At 32.3% G+C, this 24,199-nt stretch overlaps 1 protein-coding gene across 4 annotated transcripts in view; it reads right to left on the bottom strand.

The window, feature by feature from the left end:
* Window positions 1-2,869: 2,869 nt before the first annotated feature.
* The window catches only part of LOC143078746 (WD repeat-containing protein 7-like), a 66,029-nt gene continuing 44,699 nt past the window's right edge, over window positions 2,870-24,199 (bottom strand). For 2 of the 4 annotated variants that reach the window (XM_076253691.1, XM_076253693.1), the window contains 12 exons: window positions 24,053-24,175; window positions 22,431-23,109; window positions 18,668-18,914; window positions 18,213-18,408; window positions 16,903-17,103; window positions 15,214-15,400; window positions 13,416-13,430; window positions 10,394-10,664; window positions 8,994-9,076; window positions 8,606-8,708; window positions 7,376-7,480; window positions 2,870-6,676 (listed from right to left, as the gene is read on the bottom strand). In XM_076253691.1, the coding sequence (XP_076109806.1) occupies window positions 6,491-6,676; window positions 7,376-7,480; window positions 8,606-8,708; window positions 8,994-9,076; window positions 10,394-10,664; window positions 13,416-13,430; window positions 15,214-15,400; window positions 16,903-17,103; window positions 18,213-18,408; window positions 18,668-18,914; window positions 22,431-23,109; window positions 24,053-24,175 (2,396 nt within the window). In that variant the 3' untranslated portion in view covers window positions 2,870-6,490. The remainder of the gene's footprint in view (window positions 6,677-7,375; window positions 7,481-8,605; window positions 8,709-8,993; window positions 9,077-10,393; window positions 10,665-13,415; window positions 13,431-15,213; window positions 15,401-16,902; window positions 17,104-18,212; window positions 18,409-18,667; window positions 18,915-22,430; window positions 23,110-24,052; window positions 24,176-24,199) is intronic. The other 2 variants (XM_076253692.1, XM_076253694.1) reach the window with 1 other exon arrangement.

The following is a 24,199-nucleotide window of genomic DNA, read 5'->3' as shown; positions in this document are numbered from 1 at the left end:
GAGGGATAGTCAAACTCATAGATAGAAAATAAACTGACAACACCATTGCTAAAAATAAAAACACAAACAGACAGATAATAGTACAGAAGACACAACATAGAAAACTAAAGACTAAGCAACACGAACCCCACCAAAAACTGGGGGTGATCTCAGGTGCTCCTAAAAGGGTAAGCAGATCCTGCTGATATAGATTTGTAACCTATCTATAAAATGTCTACACAATGTAATGTAGTAAAATATATATATATACTTAATAATAAAAATAGATTATTATCTAATTAAAGGATTTCACTTCATAAAAAAGATTGTATACATATAGCATTCAGAAAATTAGTTTATACAAAATAACAAACAAACCTGCCACAAAATTTTTCAAACAATTTACCAAAGAATGTCTTTTAAAAATCTTTTGAAACATGAGTTATCTCCCTTTGTACAGAAATATGGTTTAACATAGTACTCTAACAAGATATGGATCATAACTCTAGAGAAATCATCAGACCAGAACAAAATTCGAATGCAAACCTTAAATCCCTTTCGACCTTTTTTATTGGTAGGGGACTAATAAACTGTTTTAAAACACAGAGATATGTCTGGCCTATTTGTTATTTTGATAATGCAAATATTGGAATTAAAATACTTTAATATGTAAGTTATGCAAATATTCAAAGTCAATGAACCATGACTGATGGTACAGGGCAAAACAATCTCCATGTAATTGAGATGTGCCAATGCTAATACAATTCCATACCAAATACCACTGAAACCTCATAAGTCGTTCCCTTTAAACAAACCTAAACACAAACACTAACTTGTGAATAAAATTGAGAATGGAAATGGGGAATGTGCCAAAGAGACAACAACCCGACCATAGAAAAAAACAACAGCAGAAGGTCACCAACAGGTCTTCAATGTAGCGAGAAATTCCCGCGAGAAAAATATGCCAATGCTTATACGACTGCATACCAAATATCATTGACCTAAAACTGGTGGTTCCCCATAAACTGACCTAATCACAAACTAATACATAAGGAGGTAATTAAGCTTCTCCTAACTTTATTTCAACATTATTGTTGTGTTGGTACAGCAGATCTCAAGATCAATGATTTCACAAAGTGTGAATAATTCAAACAACTGGCATTAAAACAAAGAGTTCAAACTTTCAGAATGAAAGATTTACTTGTCTTATGCAAAATTAATTTATGGAATCAAGAAAGAATGGTTCTGTCAGGAAAGAGCTTGATAATTATCCTAAGTCTTTTATCAATCAGTCATGATTGATTTACAGAATCATTCAATTTAGTGAAGATCAAAAGTAATAGTTGAATTATCAAATTTATCATTTCTGTATGTATCAAAGATCTACATTGAGTTAATTAATTGTGTATTGGACTGTGTAATATAATATGCTAAATAATCTAAGACTAAAGTTAGGTAATTTGGTCAAAATAATAATAGGTATTCAAGAGGATGGCACATTCAAATTACGACTCCATCTTGTCTCTTGATTGTTTGTTGATAATGGCAAATGTCAATCAAACTAATTACTCTTACCTAGAAAACATGATCTAATTAGCCAACAAATCCAAGAATGTGTCAATAGTACACGGATGCCCCACATGCACTATCATTTTCTTTTTTCAGTGGACTGTGAAATTGGGATTTACACTCTTATTTGGCAATTAGATTAGAAAGATCATATCCTAGAGAACATGTGTACTGAGTGTCAAGTTGATTAGAATTCAACTTCATCAAACACTACCTTGACCAAACACTTTAACCTGAAGTGGGACAGACAAACGGACAAACGGATGCACAGACCAAAAAACATAATGCCCCTAAGTGGGACATAAAAATAAAGAAATATACATGTGTATACCTAGTACTTGAATGAACTGTTCTAAAAATGTGTGACGACCAAACTTTCAGTTTTTGAACACAGACATATTTATTGGGAACTATATTTCCGGGTGTATAGATTTCTTTATTTAGAAGCTAACCTTGCTATACCCTGTTTGATGAGACCAGTATTAGCTACTTAGGAAATAACTGGACCATAAATTCCAATTAATCTTTCCAAAAAAAAAGAAGATGAGATATGATTGCCAATACCGGTAAGTCAACTATCTACCAGAGACCAAATAACATAGATATAAGCAATTATAGGCTTTTAACAGTGCTCAATAACCCTACCTTATAGTACCACTATAAAAGGATTTTTCGTGATAAATGTATTACAAATCAAACAAGAAAACAAATGGCCAGATTTATGTACAAAGCAACAAACAATAGACGTGCAACCAAAGATAACCACTGAATTGAAAGCTTCTGCCTTGGGACAGGCACATACACAATGTGACAGTGTTAATTTCCCTTGGGAAAGTGGTGTAACAGCCCAACAAAAGAACAAACTGTAAAAATCAGTTGAAAAAAGGCTTTGGATATGAAAAAAACTTAAAAGACCTGTTACTTTGCTTTTTGTGTGTTGATAATGAAAAGATAGTCTCTATCCTATGTTTTCTATTGACAAATCGGATTGACACTGTCACAAAGCACAAACAATAACATTTTACAAAAATTCTAAAGACACAAATTACCAATCTAAAAGTCCTCACAATCTATGAAAACTATACCAAAGCCTATCACAACTTACAAAATATATTTCATGTTTTACTACAACACAATATTATTTATAATTATATGATGTACCAGATATAATTTTGGTATTCCAAATTTCTATGTTTTATCCTTGTTGATCAACCTTGAAGAAAATATCAATTACACTACTTCAACATTGCTTTTAAAATGCATGAAATATTTGTCAGTGGAAATTAAATAAACTTCACAAAAAACAAAACAAATAACATAATTTTGTATTAATAATGACAATTTATTTAAAATAACAAATTTAAATAACAGTTATAAATAACAAAATATTTAATATAAAATAAATCAAACGAAATTAACCAAAATAGGCTGTATTCAATAGCAATGTATTTATTTTAGTAAAAACATAGCATTTCTCAAATTTCTACAGGAATTTTGTAAAATAAATCCTTTTTCTGAGACACACATACAATCAACAAAGGATTTCAACATTTTTTCAAAAGATTCATTTTATATATTACTTTTCGAATATAAAACATATGCAACATCTGACTGCATGCTTTTGGCCCCAGAAAAGCATTGCTAAAGTCTAAAGTTTACAGAAAACAGTTTTACTTGTTCTACGAAAAAGACATTTCCTTGGGAATCATTTAAAATTAACATGTCTTCTGTCCTAATATAAATCCAGGAACATATATACTGCTGCCAGATACAACTAGCATAAATAATGCATATATTTTAAAGAGATCATGCTTAATGAAATATTGGGTATTCATTATGATTTCATATATAAACACAATTAACTGAATTAGTGACTGCATATACCTAATTGTATCTATTTGAATGAAGGTTTATTAATGCCTTTTAGCAATGCAAGTAAATACACAAAAACAAAACAATTGTAACGACACATTTTTTTTTATCAAATCTTATATCATAATCGAACCAACTTATTGCACATTAAATATATAAATCAAATCAAAATATATTTTATACTTATTACAATGGCACTGTAAACCAGATGCTCCGCAGGGCGTAGCTTTATACGACCACAGAGGTTGAACCCTGAACGGTTGGGGCAAGTATGGACACAACATTCAAGCTGGATTCAGCTCTAAATTTGGATTGTGATTAAATAGTTGACACATTGACACAGCATAGGTTTTTGACACAGAATGAATGTGTTCTAATGAACTTAAAATTTTTGTTTTCTCTTAGAGCAATTCACTATGCTGTTGAATATTAATCCTCTCAAAAAAATGTTTGAAGAAATTTTCTTTTTTATTTATGAAATTTCAAATGAGAAAAATTGAACCCAATTTTTTTAATCACATCCCCCTTTCCCTTATTCCAAAACTAATCTCAATTAAAATTTCTAATGGAGTTTGCAACAATAACTACTCATTTAAATACATCATAAAATATTAAGATGTAAAAAAACTGCTTGTTATCACTGAATGGTAAAGATTATTTTAATTTATCAGTTGGTAGTAAAAAGTGAATATACATTGTATATTGTATATAACAAAGACTTAAGTTGATTCTGGACAAAGAAAGATAACTCCAATTAAAAAAAATCTTGCTATTGCACAATATTTTGCAATTAGATATTTCTTGCTTACTATTCTGGACAAAGAAAGATAACTCTAATTAAAAAAAAATTTGCTATTTCACAATATTGTGCAATTAGATATTTCTTGCCATTGCGCAATACTGTGCAATTGAAAAGACTTGCTATTGCACAATACTTAATATAATAATTTTAGATCCTGATTTGGACCAACTTGAAAACTGGGCCCATAATAAAAAATCTAAGTACATTTTTGGATTCAGCATATCAAAGAACCCCAAGATTTCAATTTTTGTTAAAATCAGACTAAGTTTAATTTTGGACCCTTTGGACTTTAGTGTAGACCAATTTGAAAACAGGACCAAAAATGAAGAATCTACATACACAGTTAGATTTGGTATATCAAAGAACCCCATTTATTCAATTTTTGATGAAATCAAACAAAGTTTAATTTTGGACCCCGATTTGGACCAACTTGAAAACTGGGCCAATAATCAAGAATCTAAGTACATTTTTAGATTCAGCATATCAAAGAACCTAACTGATTCATTTTTTGTCAAAATCAAACTAAGTTTAATTTTGGACCCTTTGGACCTTAATGTAGACCAATTTGAAAACGGGACCAAAAGTTAAGAATCTACATACACAGTCATGACAGTTAGATTCGGCATATCAAAGAACCCCAATTATTCAATTTGGATGAAATCAAACAAAGTTTAATTTTGGACCCTTTGGGCCCCTTATTCTGTTGGGACCAAAACTCCCAAAATCAATACCAACCTTCCTTTTATGGTCATAAACCTTGTGTTTAAATTTCATAGATTTCTATTTACTTATACTAACGTTATGGTGCGAAAACCAAGAAAATGCTTATTTGGGCCCTTTTTGGCCCCTAATTCCTAAAATGTTGGGACCAAAACTCCCAAAATCAATCCCAACCTTCCTTTTGTGGTCATAAACCTTGTGTTAAAATTTCATAGATTTCCATTCACTTTTACTAAAGTTAGAGTGCGAAAACTTAAAAGAATTCGGACGACGACGACGACGACGACGCAGACGACGACGCCAACGTGATAGCAATATACGACGAAAATTTTTTTTCAAATTTTGCGGTCGTATAATAAGAGAGTTAAAATGTCCCTTTCAATATCACATACTAAATTGACATATCTTTTATACAAGTCTATCAGAAAGTAAAATAGTTCTGAAGCCAATGTTAAGTCCAGTGAATATTTATTGTTTCACAATTTTTCTATTGGTAACCTGTGATTAATTGCCTATACAATTAGGTCATATTAATAAATAGTTTTAAACATTCTATATAATTTAAAGAGACCATCAAATCTCCAGAAAATATTTCGCATCACAAAAGAAACTTAATTACTGACCTTGCAACATCACACATCAAATGGAGCTTCAAATATGGTTAATTCATAGACCACTTACTTGTCAAACTTTAGATATAAGTGAGTTATTAGAAGTACCAAAAATCAACAAAGAGGCAGATTTAAAAGTAAGGGGTGGGGGTGGGGTATGTAGCTTTAATTAGGTTTAGGAAGATGTGGTGTGAGTGCCAATAAGACAACTCTTCATCCAAATAACAATTTATAAAAGTGTTCCATTATAGGTCAAGGTACGCCTTCAAGACAGAGCCTTGGCTAAATATGGTTTATCCATAGACCACTTACTTGTCCAACTCCTAATACCGCCTACTTTGGATGACCTCTGCCCCTTTTTCAAAATCCTGCCCCTGTGGCTTACTTAAGTATCAGACTTACCAGTCATAGGTTAAATGCACTTGTAATGGGTGATGAGAGAACATGGTCCCTTTAAGTTAAACATTTTATTACCTTGCTACATCTGTTTATTAATATATTTACACTGTTTAAAGTATAATAATCGTTTAATAATTAGAACAATATAGACTAGATATGAGGACACAAAACATTTGATTCTAATTATAAATCATTATCTTCATACATGTATTCACTTTTGTAACTTGATCTACTGTGAAGATTTTTCTGCTGCATCAAAATGACTTGATCGTCATTATCTGACCAATACTATTCTTAAATGACATATTACAATCATTCAGTGGACATAATGCTTAATTTCTGCATGATTTGTAACACTTCTCATCAGCCATTTTGATCACCTTTAATATTTAACAAATTCATATAATTTTTCTAATTTAAGTTATCAATAACTATACCCTGGTCCAATAGTCTGACTAGCATGATATTCTTTATCATATTGTCTGTCCTCTTTGAGTTGTACAAACGTCTGATTACAATTTATCACTGCTTACTTGCACTAAATACTATATTTATATTCACTACCATCGAGTGTTAGTAAAATCAGCATTCTATTATCGATCCACACTAATCGTACTAGTTTGAGTAAGTTTGTTAAGTTTGTAATAGGCAGTGGTTGGGTAGCGAATTGTTTCAGTAACTTTGTCTGTTGAGATCCAATACCAAACAGTGAGGACGAGGCAGTCTAAAAAATACAAATTATCAAGATGGTAGAGTATTACAGTAAACTCATATATTATTGCAATGTTTTTAGCAATGCCAAAAGATGCAACAGCATCAGGATCACAATACTGTAAAATAACTTATTTTCGTGATTTCTTAATTTCACGTTTAGCTTTAACTAGCCCATTTTGCTGCAAATTAATTTCCAATTTTCAAATTTGCTTGATGTAGTTAAATGAGTAAAGGTGAAAAGACACTAAATAAATCGTTTGCTAAATAAGTTGGTTAACAGTAATGAATTTGTATTACCCAGTAATAGGATTTCACATATTTGCCAACGGTAAAGAATTGATTGATTGATTGGTGTTAAACGCCACTTTCAACACTATTAAGCGATTTTTATGGTGGTCAGTTTTTATTGTGCAAGCTTTGTGAAAATCAGTGAGATTTAGTTCTTTAAAATTGAACAAAAATGCATAGAAGGTTCTTAACAGCTGGATGTATTGCATACTGAGTGCTGTAATAAGTTTTCCACCGACTAATTTATTGTAAAACCTACCTGCCAGAATTTAAGTTTATTATCTGTATGACTATAATTTATTGTAAAACCTACCTGCCAGAATTTAAGTTTATTATCTGTATGACTATAATTTATTGTAAAACCTACCTGCCAGAATTTTAGCTTATTATCTGTATGACTATAATTTATTGTAAAACCTACCTGCCAGAATTTAAGTTTATTATCTGTATGACTATAAGTTGCCAAATGTTTACCATCAGCAGCTATAGCAGTAGCTACAATGTGACCAGAATGTGCAGTTATCACCTGGAAAATAAAAGAATCTAATGTGAGCAGGCTTCCATATCCATTGGTGGATCCAGGGCCACCCCTTTTTGTGGGAAAAAATTGGTTGATTATATAGGGAATCACTGAAGCATGACTGGAGCTCCCCTTTAAGGTAGCAACCCTTTGATTTTCTGGGGGGGGCTATGGTTTTTTTTTCTGGACAATTTTTTTTTTTCGCCTGTGGCGAAAAACAATCTATTTTTTTCGTGACAAGTCGAAAACAATTTTTTTCTTTCAATTTAAGCATTACATATAGTGGCAGCTGAGGGTGAAACAAACAATTTTTTTTTTTCACAGAATCAAAAACAAATTATTTTTTTCTCCAAAAACTAGAAACAAACTTTTTTTTCCAAAAAAAACCATAGCCCTCCCCCCCAGAAAATCAAATGGTTGCTGCCTAAGTGTCAGTCAGTGTAGTAAGTGTACCCCCCCCCCCCCCCCCTTTCTCATAAAAAGTTCTTGATCCCCAATGTTAACCCCATGTACCTGTCGTGACCCATACAAACGGGAAATGATCATAGTATCCCTTGAACAAATACAATTTTAATTACAAATCCAAATAACCCTTCCAATCAAACTGGTTAAGACATGTTGGAAAAATAAACCATTAGATGTTAATCATATTGATCATGGTACATGTATGATCTCTTGTCACAAATCAGACCTAAATCCAAAATGAATGTCTAAGGATGCTAACAAGACCAGTATTGAATATTATAAATAAAGCATTTCACATCTTTGTTTGTCAATATACGAAATCTCCTCCATTATTTTCTTCACTATTTTATAAATAGATCTGAGACAATCTTCATTTAATATTCAGATCCAAATAAATCTAGCTTTAGATTTTACACATTTAATATATTTTGTACATCAGCATGATTTTAGTCTTGTTTTCTATCCTGATGAAGGTGGCCTAGTCACCAAAACATGTCCATCTCAATAAATTAGCATTCCTTAAAGTGTTGTTGTTATAGGACTTTCTACATTTTATGTTTTTATCGTAACAACCCTCCATACCCAAGGTTTCCACTATATGGAATCTTCTGACAGATGATTTACCAGGCGCTGGTTCACTTGTGTTTAATTTATTATATAACTTACTTGACACTTGGAATGTTGTTTCAAATCATAAAATGCTAAACCACCGTTTTTAGCTCCAACCCAGATTCTCTTTGAGATAGGACACATACTAACCATACTGAAACTATACAAACAGAAAATGTTCTTTTCATGGTCATTGCAAAAATACTGTAAATGTTTTTATATACAGTCAATTAAAAATAAGAAAGATATTGTATGCTAATGAGATAAATATCAACCAGAGAGAGAGCAAATAATGTACATGTTTGTTACAATAAGTCACAATGTGACCTTCAATTATCAGCATAACCAACAATGAAAAGTAAGCTATAAAAGGCACTGATATGAGAAACAATCCAAGCAGAAATTAATAAAGATATATTGCATGCAATAATACACAAATACTTACCGACATATGGCAGGAAAGAGTTCTTGAAGACCCTTTGACTTCAATTGTGGTACATCTAAACAATGAATAGTAACATCCATGGCCTATTAAATAGATAAAACAAGATTACTAAAGAAAATTTGTGACAAAATATTTTTCAGACACATAATTTTTTAAAATACTGTAAATTAAAAAATTATTGGGATGTTTTTATTATTGCAGTAAAAGTGACAGATTATAATCACAATTATTTAAACTTGCATTTCTATTTTTTTTTTTATATGAATGAAACAGGATTTTTCTCAATACCGCAAAAATTAAAATTGTATTTTAGGTTAAAATGACTAAATTGCATTAATAAATGCACACAAAAATTTCTGAATTTACTGTAGACTATTTCTCCATCGAACAAGTCATAATTTCATGAATCAAGTATTTTCAGATGAAAAAATTCATAAACATAATGTCTTTGCATTAAACAGTACACAGGGTCTTAAACATTTAGAAAAGATGAAATATGAACAAAGTCATGTTCTAATTCCAATAAAAGATAGAGAGCATGTGCATGACATCACAATTTAAATTACTGCATCAGTTGTACTTTGAACAGGCAAAAGATCATAATGGACAGATATTTCTGCTGTTGTCAGGTTGCCAGTAAATGAAATAACAGTAATATCATTCTAAACGTAAGACATGTCTAAATTTTGTATCTTTAAATAAAATGGCTGCCTTTCAAATGTGCATTTTTTTCTTAAAATGTCCTGAAGCAAGTCAGGAAAATGGCCATTGTTATATTATAGTTCGTTTCTGTGTGTGTTACATTTTAGTGTTGTGTTTCTGTTGTGTCGTAGTTCTCCTCTTATATTTGATGTTTCCCTCAGTTTTAGTTTATTACCCGGATTTGTTTTTTTGTTTAATTCGATTTATGAATTTCGAACAGCAGTATACTACTGTTGCATTTATTTATAGGTCCACTTTCATGTACAATACTTAATAATTTTCCTGTTAGAATTGGAATAATTCTTTTGTCATGCTCTATTCTAATTTTAACAATTAATTCGTAGTGCATTTTCTTTAGAACATAAATGAAAATTAAAAAAATCCCACCAGTGCTTTCTCAATAACATTTTTAGTGTGTTGTACTACTTTTGGGACAAATTATATCAAAATTATAGAAAACTTCATTGGCTCTAACTCAAAATATGGACAATTTTATGTTTAGGGCGTCTTGAAATCTTTTGACAGCTTCCGAAATGCTAATTTTTAACCTTTTTCAGCTGGACCAATCACTACTTTCCTTTAAAATTCTGAACCCAACTTTTTTTACAGTGTAATTCCCCCTCCCCCCTCCCTGTACCCACTAACCCACAAAAATTGGTATCCAACGAATAATAATAAATCCACTATATGTTTTGTACCTCTACTAGATGGTCAGCAACATCATTTGGCATTTTCTCTACCAATAATTCTATGATTCTCAAGATTTCTACTTTAGCTCTGATAAGTACAGAGTTTTGTATCTGAGAGTGTTGTGACTGTGTTGTTTGTAGCATGGCATTAAATCTGGCAACTTCCTTTGCCATGGTGATGATGAATGCAGGTGGACGAGCTGTTGCTATTAGTGATAGAGCATGCCTAGCTGTCCTACAGGCATCAGCAGCTGGAGACAATGGCAGTCCAAAGGTCATACTAACAAAATATATAATATGTTTATCATTAGAAAACTACTTTTTCAGAAAGAAACCGTTTGATGCTAAGAGATAACTTTAACATTTTATTAAAAAAATACACCTGTATACTAAGAAAATATAAAATATGTTATCATTTGTAAACTTCTACTTCAAAAAGAAATGGTTTGATGCTAAGAGATATAATTATATATTTTTTTCATGAAAAAATACACCTGTTTAAACTATTAACCAGATGCTCCGCAGGGCGCAGCTTTATACGACCGCAGAGGTTGAACCCTGAACGGTTGGGGCAAGTATGGACACAACATTCAAGCTGGATTCAGCTCTAAATTTGGATTATGATTAAATAGTTGACACAGCATAGGTTTTGGACACAGAATGAATGTGGTCTAATGAACTTAAAATAATTTTTTTGTCTTTGAGCAATCACTATGCTGTTGAATATTAATCCTCTCAAAAAAATGTTTGAAGAAATTTTCTTTTTATTTATGAAATCTGAAATGAGAAAAAATAACCCCCCCCCCCCCAAATCATTTTTTTTTCACATCCCCCTTTCCCTTTTTTCAAAACTGATCTCAATTCAAATTTCTAATGGAGTTTGCAACAATAACTACTCATTTAAATACATCATAAAATATTAAAATGTAACAAAAGGTGCTTGTTATCACTGAATGGTAAAGATTGTTTTAATTAATCAGTTGGTAGTAAAAGTGTATATACATTGTATATTGTATAAAACAATGATTTAAGTTGATTCAACTACTATTTTGGACAAAGAAAGATAACTCCAATCAATTGAAAATTTCTTGCTATTGCACAATATTGTGCAATTAGATATTTCTTGCTATTGCGCAATACTGTGCAATTGAAAATTTCTTGTTATTGCACAATACTGTGCAATTGAAGATTTCTTGCTATTGCTGAATACTGTGCAATTGAAAATTTCTTGCTATTGCACAATACTTAATATAATAATTTTGGATCCTGATTTGAACCAACTTGAAAACTGGGCCCATAATAAAAAATCTAAGTACATGATTAAATTCAGCATATCAAAAAAGCCAAAGAATTCAATTTTTATTAAAATCAAACTTAGTTTAATTTTGGACCCTTTGGTATTTAATGTAGACCAATTTGAAAACGGGACTAAAAATTAAGTATCTACATACACAGTTAGATTTGGCATATCAAAGAACCCCAATTATTCAATTTTTGATGAAATCAAACAAAGTTTAATTTTGGACCCCGATTTGGACCAACTTGAAAACTTGGCCAATAATCAAAAATCTAAGTACATTTTTAGATTCAGCATATCAAAGAACCCCAAGGATTCAATTTTTGTTAAAATCAAACTAAGTTTAATTTTGGACCCTTTGGACCTTAATGTAGACCAATTGGAAAACGGGACCAAAAATTAAGAATCTACATACACAGTTAGATCCGGCATATCAAAGAACCCCAATTATTCAATTTTTTATGAAATCAAACAAAGTTCAATTTTGGACCCTTTTGGCCCCTTATTCCTAAAAACCTGTTGGGACCAAAACTCCCAAAATCAAACCCAACCTTCCTTTTATGGTCATAAACCTTGTGTTTAAATTTCAAAGATTTCTATTTACTTATACTAAAGTTATGGTGCGAAAACCAAGAATAATGCTTCCTTGGGCCCCTTTTTAGCCCCTAATTCCTAAACTGTTCAGACCTCAACTCCCAAAATCAATCCCAACCTTCCTTTTGTGGTCATAAACCTTGTGTTTAAATTTCATTGATTTCTATTTACTTATACTAAAGTTATTGTGCGAAAACCAAGAATAATGCTTATTTGGGCTCTTTTTTGGCCCCTAATTCCTAAACTGTTTCAACTAAAGCTCCCAAAATCAATCCCAACCTTCCTTTTGTGGTCATAAACCTTGTGTCAAAATTTCATAGATTTCTATTTACTTAAACTAAAGTTATAGTGCGAAAACCAAGAAAATGCTTATTTGGGCCCTTTTTGGCCCCTAATTCCTAAAATTTTGGGACCAAAACTCCCAAAATCAATCCCAACCTTCCTTTTGTGGTTATAAACCTTGTGTTAAAATTTCATTGATTTCTATTCACTTTTACTAAAGTTAGAGTGCGAAAACTAAAAGTATTCGAACAACGACGACGACGCCAACGTGATAGCAATATACGACGAAAAATTAAAATTTTTGCGGTCGTATAAAAAAGGTTAACAAGAATGTGTCCATAGTACACGGATGCCCTACTCACTATCATTTTGTATGTTCTGTGGACTGTGAAATTGGGGTTATAACTCTAATTTGACATTAAAATTAGAAAGATCATATCATAGGGAACATGTGTACCCCCGTGCGAGGGCTGTATAGCCAGTCAAGGTCATTAAAATCTTCCATTTGTTGTGTACTAAGTTTCAAGTTGACTGGACTTCAACTGCATCAAAAACTACCTCAACCAAAAACTTTAACCTGAAACTGGACAGACGAACTAACGAACGGACAAATGTACGAACGGAGCCACAGACCAGAAAACATAATGCCCCTCTACTATCGTAGGTGGGGCATAAAAAAATATAATACCACCACCTTTAAGAAAAGAAAGAAAACCCTTTTACATGTTGAAAATAAATTGGTACATGTAAGTGACTAGAACAAAGGAGGGGTAGTGTAATAAGGGGGAAATTAGTATTTAAAAGTTAGTAATAAAACAAAATTATAAATTTCCCGTTATAAAAGATTAAACAACTTACATATCCCTAATAAATCTGCAAACATTATCATAATGAATTCTGAATAGCAATCTAAACATGAAACTTTTAGATATACAAAATAACATAAAATAAATGGGGAAGATGGTGCCCTTGCTTGCATATCATATAAAGTTATAAAAGGGACATAACTGATGGACAGTAAGCGTGAAGCAACCTAAATTTGTACTTAATCCCAGTTTTGTGGTAATAAGCATTGTGTAAAAGTTTCATAAAATTTTGGTTGACTGAGTCAAACTGAAGTTAGAGAACCGAAACTAAAAATTCAGCAATTACTCCATTTTCAAAAAGGAATAACTCTGGAAAGGTATAGTGACGCCACAAATTTCAAACTTGATCTGTGTTTCTTGGTGATAGGCATTGTGTATAAGTTTCATAACATTGGGTTGAGGCAAACTAAAGTGACCTAAAGTAAGAGAACACAAACTCAAAATTCAGCAATTTTTCCATTTAGATTATATTGGCTTGTCAATCAATATCTTAATTTCAAATAAAACAATAACACAATAAGTCGGTTTGATACACTCTTTTTACATATTTAGTACATTATTATCTTCTTCTGATTTCTGGTTCTTGGCTCTTCTTTTGGGATGATACACACAAACCATGTGACCATGAAAAATCAATACACAAAATGGAAACAGTGGGAAATTCAACACAAATGGTTAACAGAGATCAAATAAAACACAAAGACAGTATTGTAGTCATTTATTTTTGACAAAAAGCTATTTATTTAGAGATCTATGTAGGATTGGATATCACAAACGTAGTTTTGGCCAAGAAATTCACATCTGACCACTTTTCTTGAGCTTGGATTTTTCCTCTAATCTCGGGATCTCGCCTATAAGTCGGTACCCCTCTCTGGATTCTGAATTTTACTCCCAAACTTCCGACTTATAAGCGAGTACCTACAGTATAAAGTGGCATTACTGTAGAATGGTTATAGTGACTCCCCCAAAATTCAGAATTGATCAGTGTGTTGTTATAATAAACATTGCATGTAAGTTTCATAATATTTGGTTGAGTCAAACTCTGTTGGAGAATGGAAACTAAAAATTCAACAATAAACGAGCAAAACTCTAGAATGGTTAAAGTGATGCCACCAAGATTCAAACTTGATCTGTGTCGTGGTAATAAGCATTGTGTATAAGGTTCATTGCATTTGGTTGAGACAAACTAAAGTTAGAGAACGGAAACCAACTTTGGGAAGTATGGACATACGTACAGACGGACAAGGGTAAAACTTAATGCCCTACAAAGAGCTACAACTAAAAACCCTCTTGTTAGGTTACAATAATTTTTTATATTGATAAAAATATTTGGCATGGGTATAATAAATTATGTAAAAAAATGAACATTTAACTTAAATTTTTGAAAATGCTCTTGATTTTGAACTAATTGGCCTTACATTTAAAAAGTTCAATATCACAGACAATGGAGAAATTTTAATATTTCTTAAAACATGAATCTTCCATGTTACTGTTTTGAGTAATTTAGTATTTTGTTTACAGAATTTCTTTTTAAAGCTCTCAAAAATATAAGGTACAATTTATTTGAACTTGGAGCTTAGGTTACCACGATAGGAAATAATCTTCATATCAAATAATGATATTCATTTAAAAAAAAAATCTTCATTTGGTTTTGGTAAAGTGTAACTGCATTGCTTAAAAAATATATACAGCACTGAAGGGTGCATAGGAGTGAATAAAAGATAGTTTAATCTTAAACTAGGACCTTCTAAGGGAGTTAATATTCAAAATGATCAAATAATTATAGATACCTTGGAACAAGCCTATCAGAATCCACACAGAGCTCCAGTAGACCCAACAGTACTGCAGACACATCAAGATATGGCTCCCATACTGTGAATCCTCGACCAATCAAATCTATGGCAGCTCTTCTGATAGGTGTGTGGGCAGGTAATTTACGACTGGGTGGCTGTTGCAGTAAAAATGTTAATGCTTTACCTGAAATTACACATCATGAAAAAGTCAGAAACCTTTGATTCTAATATTAATCCAATACACAAGACATAACATCTTATTCAGCATTGTAATAATTTAAATCAGAACTATTCATTCATAAGGGGAGATAAATTTGTAAAGTCGCAAAGTTACATGAAAAAAAACGTAATCCCTTTTGGTTCATATTCATTAAATAAATCATTCTGTTAGCACCTATTTCTTAGAGGCAAATTTTTCTTTTCTACAATTTAAATTGAATTTAAAACTAAAAATTAAATAATCTTTTAGCTTTATATATATTCTTTATTTAACACAGATCAAGAATGATACACACTTGAAACAATTTGAAGTATTTAGAAAGTATAAGAATTCCAGAAGCACCATTGGTGCACAAGCCGAGCTGCGTGAAAAAGACTGTAAAGTTTGCTAACAATTTCTGTTCACGAAGGGGAACTGGGTATTGTGACCTTGATCTTTGATCTACTGACCTAAATATAGTGTTTTTTTTTTAAAGGGGTATTCTCAAGCTAAGCTATGTGAATATAGGTCATACAGTTCATATACTAAATATATCCCAGTTTATCAATAGCTACTGTAGCTGTAATCTATAACCCCTTAATCTTTTATTAATAAGGTTCCTCATCATCCAATAGGGCTTAGCAAACCAAGTTTGGTAAAAATATTGTTCAGTTGCTCAAAATTTGTTGTCCTGAAACTGAAAAGTTTTTGACTTCAGACGATCAAGATGACATTCATCATATTATAAGCTGAGTTTGGCTTTGTTGCAACTCGGCTAAAAAACTAAAGAGGCTTGATCTTAAAATTAAATCAGGAGTAAAGAAGGTGTTCCATATTTACAAATATATTTGTACCCTGCCATATAATGTTAATATCATAATTCTTTAAACATTCAGCTATCTGCACCACTTGATTATATGGGAATGCATATAACAATAATATCTACGAAATCTAAGGTTTTGGATTATTTTACATACATGTACTAGCATTATATTTATTGTCACTGTCAGTCAAGTTATCAATCATTAGATAAAAACCTGAAAATTGGATACTATCATCTTAATATATGTAAAACAAATAAATTGTTTGTGAACAAGCAACAAAAGACACCAGTATGTTATACTGTAAATCCAAAAATTATCTCAAGATTTTATAAATGTGAATAGTGCGACTGCGTGAGTATCGCAATAATAAGAAATCCCATTCTAATAACTGAAATATATGTCCTGAATGCACTTTATTCGAAATCACAATATTACAACTCACACTTTTGTCCATTCTTGAAAAATTGCAATAATAAATGCACGCAATAATTCTGAATTAACAGTATTGCATTATTTATTTTTATCATTTCACATTTTTTTCTAGGAAATATAATGATACTTTCAATCATTGCCATTGATACATTGAACCATTACTTACTAGTATGTCTTGACAGAGAGTAATTAGACAGAGTATTGCCATTGATACATTGAACCATTACTTACTAGTATGTCTTGACAGAGAGTAATTAGACAGAGTGAAGCCTTCCTGTTCTTTCTTTGATTTCTTGGTAACTTCTACCTTCCTTCTGTTAGGTTCTATTTCATGTCCAAACTCAGCACCGATCACTCCTAGCATCACTATAGCTGTAGCTTGCTTCCTTCTACTCTCAAAAGAATAAGATGACCCTCTATGTAAAGGAGAATCTGTAATGGAATTAGAGGAATAGTTAAGTGAGGAATAAAGAGGCACCAATACCTCCTAACATGATTATAGCTTTAGCTTGCTTCCTTCTACTCTCAAAGGAATACGATGACACTCTATGTAAAGGAGAATCTGTAATGGAATTAGAGGAATAGTTAAGTGAGGAATAAAGAGGCACCAATACCTCCTAACATGATTATAGCTTTAGCTTGCTTCCTTCTACTCTCAAAGGAATACGATGACACTCTATGTAAAGGAGAATCTGTAATGGAATTAGAGGACTAGTTAAGTGAGGAATAAAGAGGCACCAATACCTCCTAACATGATTATAGCTTTAGCTTGCTTCCTTCTACTCTCAAAGGAATACGATGACACTCTATGTAAAGGAGAATCTGTAATGGAATTAGAGGAATAGTTAAGTGAGGAATAAAGAGACACCAATAACTCCTAAGATAACTATAGCTGTAGCTTGCTTCCTTCAGGAATAAGCAAATACATTGAACAACAAAACATAAAACACCAACCATCAACACTCGACTCCTCTAAGAAATATATGTACAAACAATGACAGACAACACATGGTACAGATAGTCTGTCTTGGCAAATTTGTATCCTCTTAACAGAGATATCAAAGTAACATCTATTCTTCTTTTATGATTGTAGTAAATAAACTACTTTCATTTATTTATTAATTTATTTTATGCATTTTTAAAGCCACTTTTAAGCACCACTTTTGGGCTATTTCAGTAGGAAAACCATTTTCATACCTGTAACAGTTTATTGTTACTGCAGTAATGTAAAATATATTCCCTATTGGAATTTTGAAACAGGAATAGTCTTTTTTCCTTTTTTTCAATAATATGCCTCACTCCAAAGGTTTCTAGGTTTGACTGATAGCAAACAAAAGTAATTTTGCTTATTTAGTAGTGTGTTAAATCAATCAAAGTATCAGTATCAAAATATAAACATTTTGTTCTGCACTTTCAATGACTTTAATCTGACCTTTGACTCTTGATTAAACTAGCAATGTCAGAGCTAAAGTCTAATATGTTTTGAAATCATGGAAATATATTTTAAGGAACAAAAAGACATGGGAGATAACTCTACACACCTGAAACCATTGGATCCATGTTGTCATCTTCATCATCCTCCTCCCCTCCTTTCTGAGTCTCAGCATTCATCAGACTAAGGTTAGGATCTACATAGGTTGGAAGGTATGGTGACCACTCATCTACTATAGCCTTACGACCTGCTGGACCAATTCTTCTTAACTCTGCTAACAGTAGGGCTTGAGCTGCTTCTCTTATCTGTGTTAAATAATAATGTGTCAGGCTATATAGTGCTTAGTTCATCATCTAAATTCTTGGTTCACCTACACTACATGGTAGAAGATTAAAGTCCGAAGAATAAAGATGAATCAACAAAGTTCACAAAGATTTATTTTCTTGTAATTTTCCTGACTGTGAAACTAGTGGAAATAAAATAATCACAAATTTAAGTTGGTTAACAGTACCTATTTATTTAATACATGTAGTTTATTTCTTCTTGTCATCAATCTAAACTTACCTCAAGACATCTGTCCTGCCATCTGCGAGCCAACATCTCCAGCTGAGGTGATTTTATATTTTCAGAGCCAACCATTTCTGGTAGGAGAACACAATGTAAAGCAGCCAGCAGACTCCACCCTTGTTTTATCTGTGCCTGGTGTAACATCTGTCCATCAGTCTCATCCTCACTCCCCCCTTCAGAACTGTCCCCACCCTCTACTAAATGTGGTGGTTGAGGGGCAGCAAAACTCTTACTAGACCTGCGTCTGAAAAAGAAATATAAGATTACAGCCAGTTGCAAGCAGCCAAAGAAATCATAAATGATTAAAAACAATGTTATTCTTTAAAATATTGGCAGTCAAGTAGATGATTTATTAAATCAAAGCGCTGTAAGCGCTGAAGGCAGTTAACCAAAAACCAAGACAACCGTAATTATGAAAACTGTGGCAATGTTGCCTCAACATTAAACATTCATGTATAGTACATTCATGTTTATCTAATGATGTATTTATTAAGGCAAATAGTTTATATGTTATCAAGGTTTCAAAAGCAATGCATATATCAATGTATATTTTTTATGGTGAATCTGCAGTGGTACAAGTTCCCAATGATTGCAGTTGTTCTACTTGGTAGTTAAACTTGGTTTTATTTGACTGCTAGAAGTTCAATTTGACGTAGTATGAACATGTAATAGTATGAATGGACTGGTTTCCCTGGAAAGAAAACTGAGTTTGTGTTCTATAGTACAAAAGTTATGAGACACGAATCAGACAAATGTTCACTACAACAGGGATCAAAGATGAGGTCTGACTGACTTGCCCATAGTAAATGTAAATGATTTGTTATTTTGTCCCATACATATGAATATATATAATTTAGGGATGGGGATCTCAACGGTTTTCAAGTTCTCAAACAGGTAGGGGTAGGCAGAGGATTTAGGGGGCAGGGGGCTTATATAGGGAATCACTGAAGCGTGACTGGAGCGGGCCCCTCTTAGGTCAGTCAGTGGGCCCCACTTATGAAAATTTCTTGATCCGCCACTGGGGGTAGGGTGACCCTAGGGACTTCCCCTACATTTCATTTTATTTGTTATATTGTCCCATACATGAATATATATGGTTTAGGGGTGGGGATCTCATTGGTTTCCAAGTTCTCAAACAGGAAGGGTAGGGTGACCCAAGGGACTTCCCTTATATTTCATTTGATTTGTTATATTGTCCCATACATGAGTAATATATATGGTTTAGGGGTAAGGATCTTGACCATTTCCAAGTTCTCAAACAGGAGGGTGAACAGTGATCTCAGGGACTCCCCCTATCTTTCATCTGATTTGTTATATTGTCCCATACATGAATATATATGGTTTAGGGATGGGGATCTCGACCATTTTTAAATTCTAAAACAGGAGGGGTGGGGTGACCCCTAGCGACTCTTCCTATATTTCATTTGATTTTTCATATTGTCACAAACATGAATATATATGGTTAAGGGGTGTGGATCTCGACCGTTTCCAAGTTCTCAAACAGGAGGGGGTGGGGTATCTCCAGGGACTCCCCCTATATTTCATTTTTTATTTATTATATTGTCCTATACTTGAATATATGCAGGGGCGGATTCGGACAGGGGGGGTTGCGGGCTTGCACCCCCCTTAAATTTGCAAGCATGGGTTGTTCTCAGCTTAATAAAGAAAATTCCGATAATTTTACCTCAATTTTTTTTTAATAAGCTGAGAACAGCTCGGCGAAGTTTGCGCCCCTCCTAACCTAAAATCCTGGATCTGCCCCTCATATGGTTTAGGGGTGGGGAGCTCGACCGTTTCCAAGTTATCAAACAGGAGGGGGTAGAGTGGCCCAAAGAATGCCACCTATATATCATATGATTTACTTACATTAAGGTATATATAATATAGTTGCATTATTTGTGAAAATAAAGAATGAAACTTTCAGCTACTTTAATTGACCCTTCAAAATTGAGAAAAAACAAATAACCCCTCGAAATTGCAGTAATATGTTTACACTTTAAAAGCATCTCACATGCATTATCATCATTTATCATTTATAAAGAAAATTTAGACTGTGACCATGAACATGTATATTGTTAGATATACTGTTCCCAGCTGTCACGTTGTATTGGATCATTTTAAATTAAAATTTATCAAAAAGTAATTTTTAGTTTCTGAATAAAATATTTTTTAGCTTTTTCTTTCTTTTACATATATCTTTTGGTTTACAATACTAGTGTTTATATTCATTTACCATGCATAGATGTATTTTTTCACCTGCTTGGATTTATTTTGTAAATGATCGTAAAACCCGGAATTATCCTTATCCGCTTCCGGAATCGGATCCGATTTTGTAAAATTTTGTCTTCACGGCCGCCATTGTTATGTGTTTACAATGTTGTTTTTGTCAATCAGATACGATTTTACTCGAATTTATACAATATTTGTCGGCGATTTTCTGTACAAAGCTAGCGGTTGAACAAAATGAACATCGCCGTCACGAATAACAATGATAAAAATAAGTTTTTAGCTCGTTTAATTGGAGACTTTGGTGAACATGGTGCCGAAAAGGTTTGGAAAGTAATTTCTTATTTTCTTTCAAATGTAAGGCGACTACGTCGGGCGTAGCTAGAAACCAACTATCCTAGTCGAAATTCCGCTTGCAAAAGTGGAAGGTCTCGGACCACCGCTAATTTGCACACCTGCCTCCAAATTGAAAAGCTACGAAAATTTCTTTTTCTAATTTGAAATTGCCGCCAACAGCATGAACAGTTGAATTATATAATAGACTACTGACGTAGTTGTACTACGTATTGATGACAAACAATATTCCTACGACTTTTGTCATTTGGGAAATCTAAACTGCTTGTCTTAAGAGATTTTCGGCGATTAAATATTTCATACAATTGTTCTTTGACATCTTAGCTAAAAGCACGAGTCATAATGAACTACACAAGGATTTTTAATAAGCACTACTTCCTATGTGTAACTTTAAAACTTTTGGATAAATCGACGATCATTTAAGGTTTTTCTGGTCATTTTTTTTGTAATCCAGAATAAAAAGTATTAAAAAAGTATTCAATTAGTTATATATAACATAGTAACAAGCTAGATAATAACAATGGCAAGTATTTCAGGATTTATTGGGTAGAACACAAATCTAGGGTGCTCGCATAATGCAGCTTAACTGCATAAAAATCATAGATAACCAAAGAAATAAGTAACAATAAAACAGATGGGCAATATCTTGATACATTGTATAAGGTGATTTACCAGAACTCTTCCAATGTTTAAAAGCTATAAAAAAAATTTAATAAAAATTAACCATTTAAAAACACCTTTATTTATGTTATTTCAACTTAGATTCATAAATTTTGAAAAAGAGAAATTTGTTGTAAACAAAAATCAATAATTTAATTTTGGATGTAACGCGTCTTCTGATTGGCTGACATTATTTTGTTATTACACCATAGACATAATTTAGTCATGTGACCGTGACGTCATCAACGTTTTTTCATGGTTTTCTATGGTTTAAAATGGAATTTAGAATTAAATTATAAGAAATGACTGTAATATTTTTTCTGTCTATTCGAAATAACATAAAAAATGTGGTGCACACTGTTAAATAACCCACTACGCGCGTTATTCAGTGTGCACCAAATTTTTTATGTTATTTCTTCATAGACAGAAAAACTATTACAGTCATTCCTTAAATATTGCACTTGAATGATACTTATTTTCAAACAACCAGTAACCAGTTTCCGTTACATTTATGGCCTACCTGGGTCTTGATGATTTCAATCTCCTATTGATAAAAGCAGAGTTTGTCATACTCATTAATGTATTAGCAGTAGATATTACACTCAGCAAATGTTGTGTAGTAACACCACTAGATATCTGCCATCTTGACTTTGTAGAAAAGGCCTGTAACTCTTCCTGTAGTGTTTCAGCTGTGGATCTTTTTATTTTAGATTTTGAACCTGGTGAACCTTCACCTTCCTGATCACTATCAGAATACATTCCTGACGTAGTCTCAATCTGTGACAATAATGTAGGTTTGTCTGAGGTGGCCTGCGGTAACTTGATTTCTGAATCACTTGATTTCACTTCCTGTAAAAGACGTCTATGCCATGCAGGAAGCATTAAACACATATGTCCATTTCTAGATATGAGACCAAAAGATAATGGGACTTTTGGCTTAATCAGCCCTAATTTGTTCATACAAAGTTTATCAAGATCTGGGTCTAGTCCCCAAGCATGAAGACTAGACATAAACAGTCTAGCTATCTCTAATGTTAGGTTATTGACATCAGTGACCACCACACGTTTCTCCTTCTTTCTACCTTTGACAGGTGAGGCTTGGACATCACTGTGTACAGGTGAGAAACCAGCTCCTTCAGCCTTGGACTGGATCTTCTGACCAAATGAATCAGCTTTATCTTTAATCTTTGTTAGCATACCTATCGGTAAAATTAACACATTTATTATCAAAGACTTCAATCATCTGATTAGCAATCAATCTTTGAACTAAACATCATATTTTATAATCAATATGAATAAACCAAATGAATAATACCTATAAAATTTACAATCAACTAATTTTTCAAAACCTACTAGAAGCCAAACTAAATACCTAAAGATATTTCACAGTGTAGAATGGTAACAGACTTATCAGGTTTAATTCAGCTTTTCTGCACTTATCAAGTTCGGCAACAGATTTATTGCATTTTAATTCAAGACAGTATTTTAGGTTGCAATTCCATCCTCACTCACACCATATTAATAGTATCAATATTGTATTAATTTAATACAATGTGATATTGTGAGTTAACACATATGAATGCAGCTTTAGTTTGTCAGTCTAGTCTATAATAGATGGACTTCTCTTTAATACTGTAAACAGAGTAAATTAAATCATAGGGGTTATTTTCATATATTTTGCCATCAATAAAGTATCTGCTGTGATGAAAGTTTAACCAAATCAATTAATTGATATGTTGGGCATATTAATTGCTTGGTTAACAAATTTAACACCTCATGAAAACGTTACGCATTGAAATCAGGGAAATTAAAACCTGGCCAAATATTGAAGATTACAATTGTCATTGGCAGATTGTCCACCATATACAATCATTCATTAATCCTAGACTTTATTAAATACTAATGTAGCTTATTTAATAAAAAGGAACAGCATTTTTAAGACATTATTTGTGATTATTAAATTGTGCATTATAATTAATATTGTTACCTAATATTTAACTTGTACTAAAATTAAATAATCAAAATACTGTAAGCGCTTTAGGCAGTTAATCAAAAACCAAAGCAAAAGTAATGAAAATCTGTTAGAAGCATAACTAACTTTGTTATCAATTTATAATTTTGCCATATAATTAACATTTTTACCTAATATTTTAGCTTGGGCATCTGAGAATTCTGATCCAGGTATTTCATAGGAAGGTAAAATAAATCCCTTGGCTTCTAACTCTCCAGGTGACATCATAGCATACTCATCAGTTAATAGTTGTACTAAAATTCAAAACAAAATATGTA

Source organism: Mytilus galloprovincialis, chromosome 6, assembly GCF_965363235.1.
Source record: "Mytilus galloprovincialis chromosome 6, xbMytGall1.hap1.1, whole genome shotgun sequence".
NCBI lineage: Eukaryota > Metazoa > Mollusca > Bivalvia > Mytilida > Mytilidae > Mytilus > Mytilus galloprovincialis.
The sequence above is the reverse complement of the archived record's forward strand: the minus strand, read 5'-3'. Positions and strand labels throughout refer to the sequence as shown.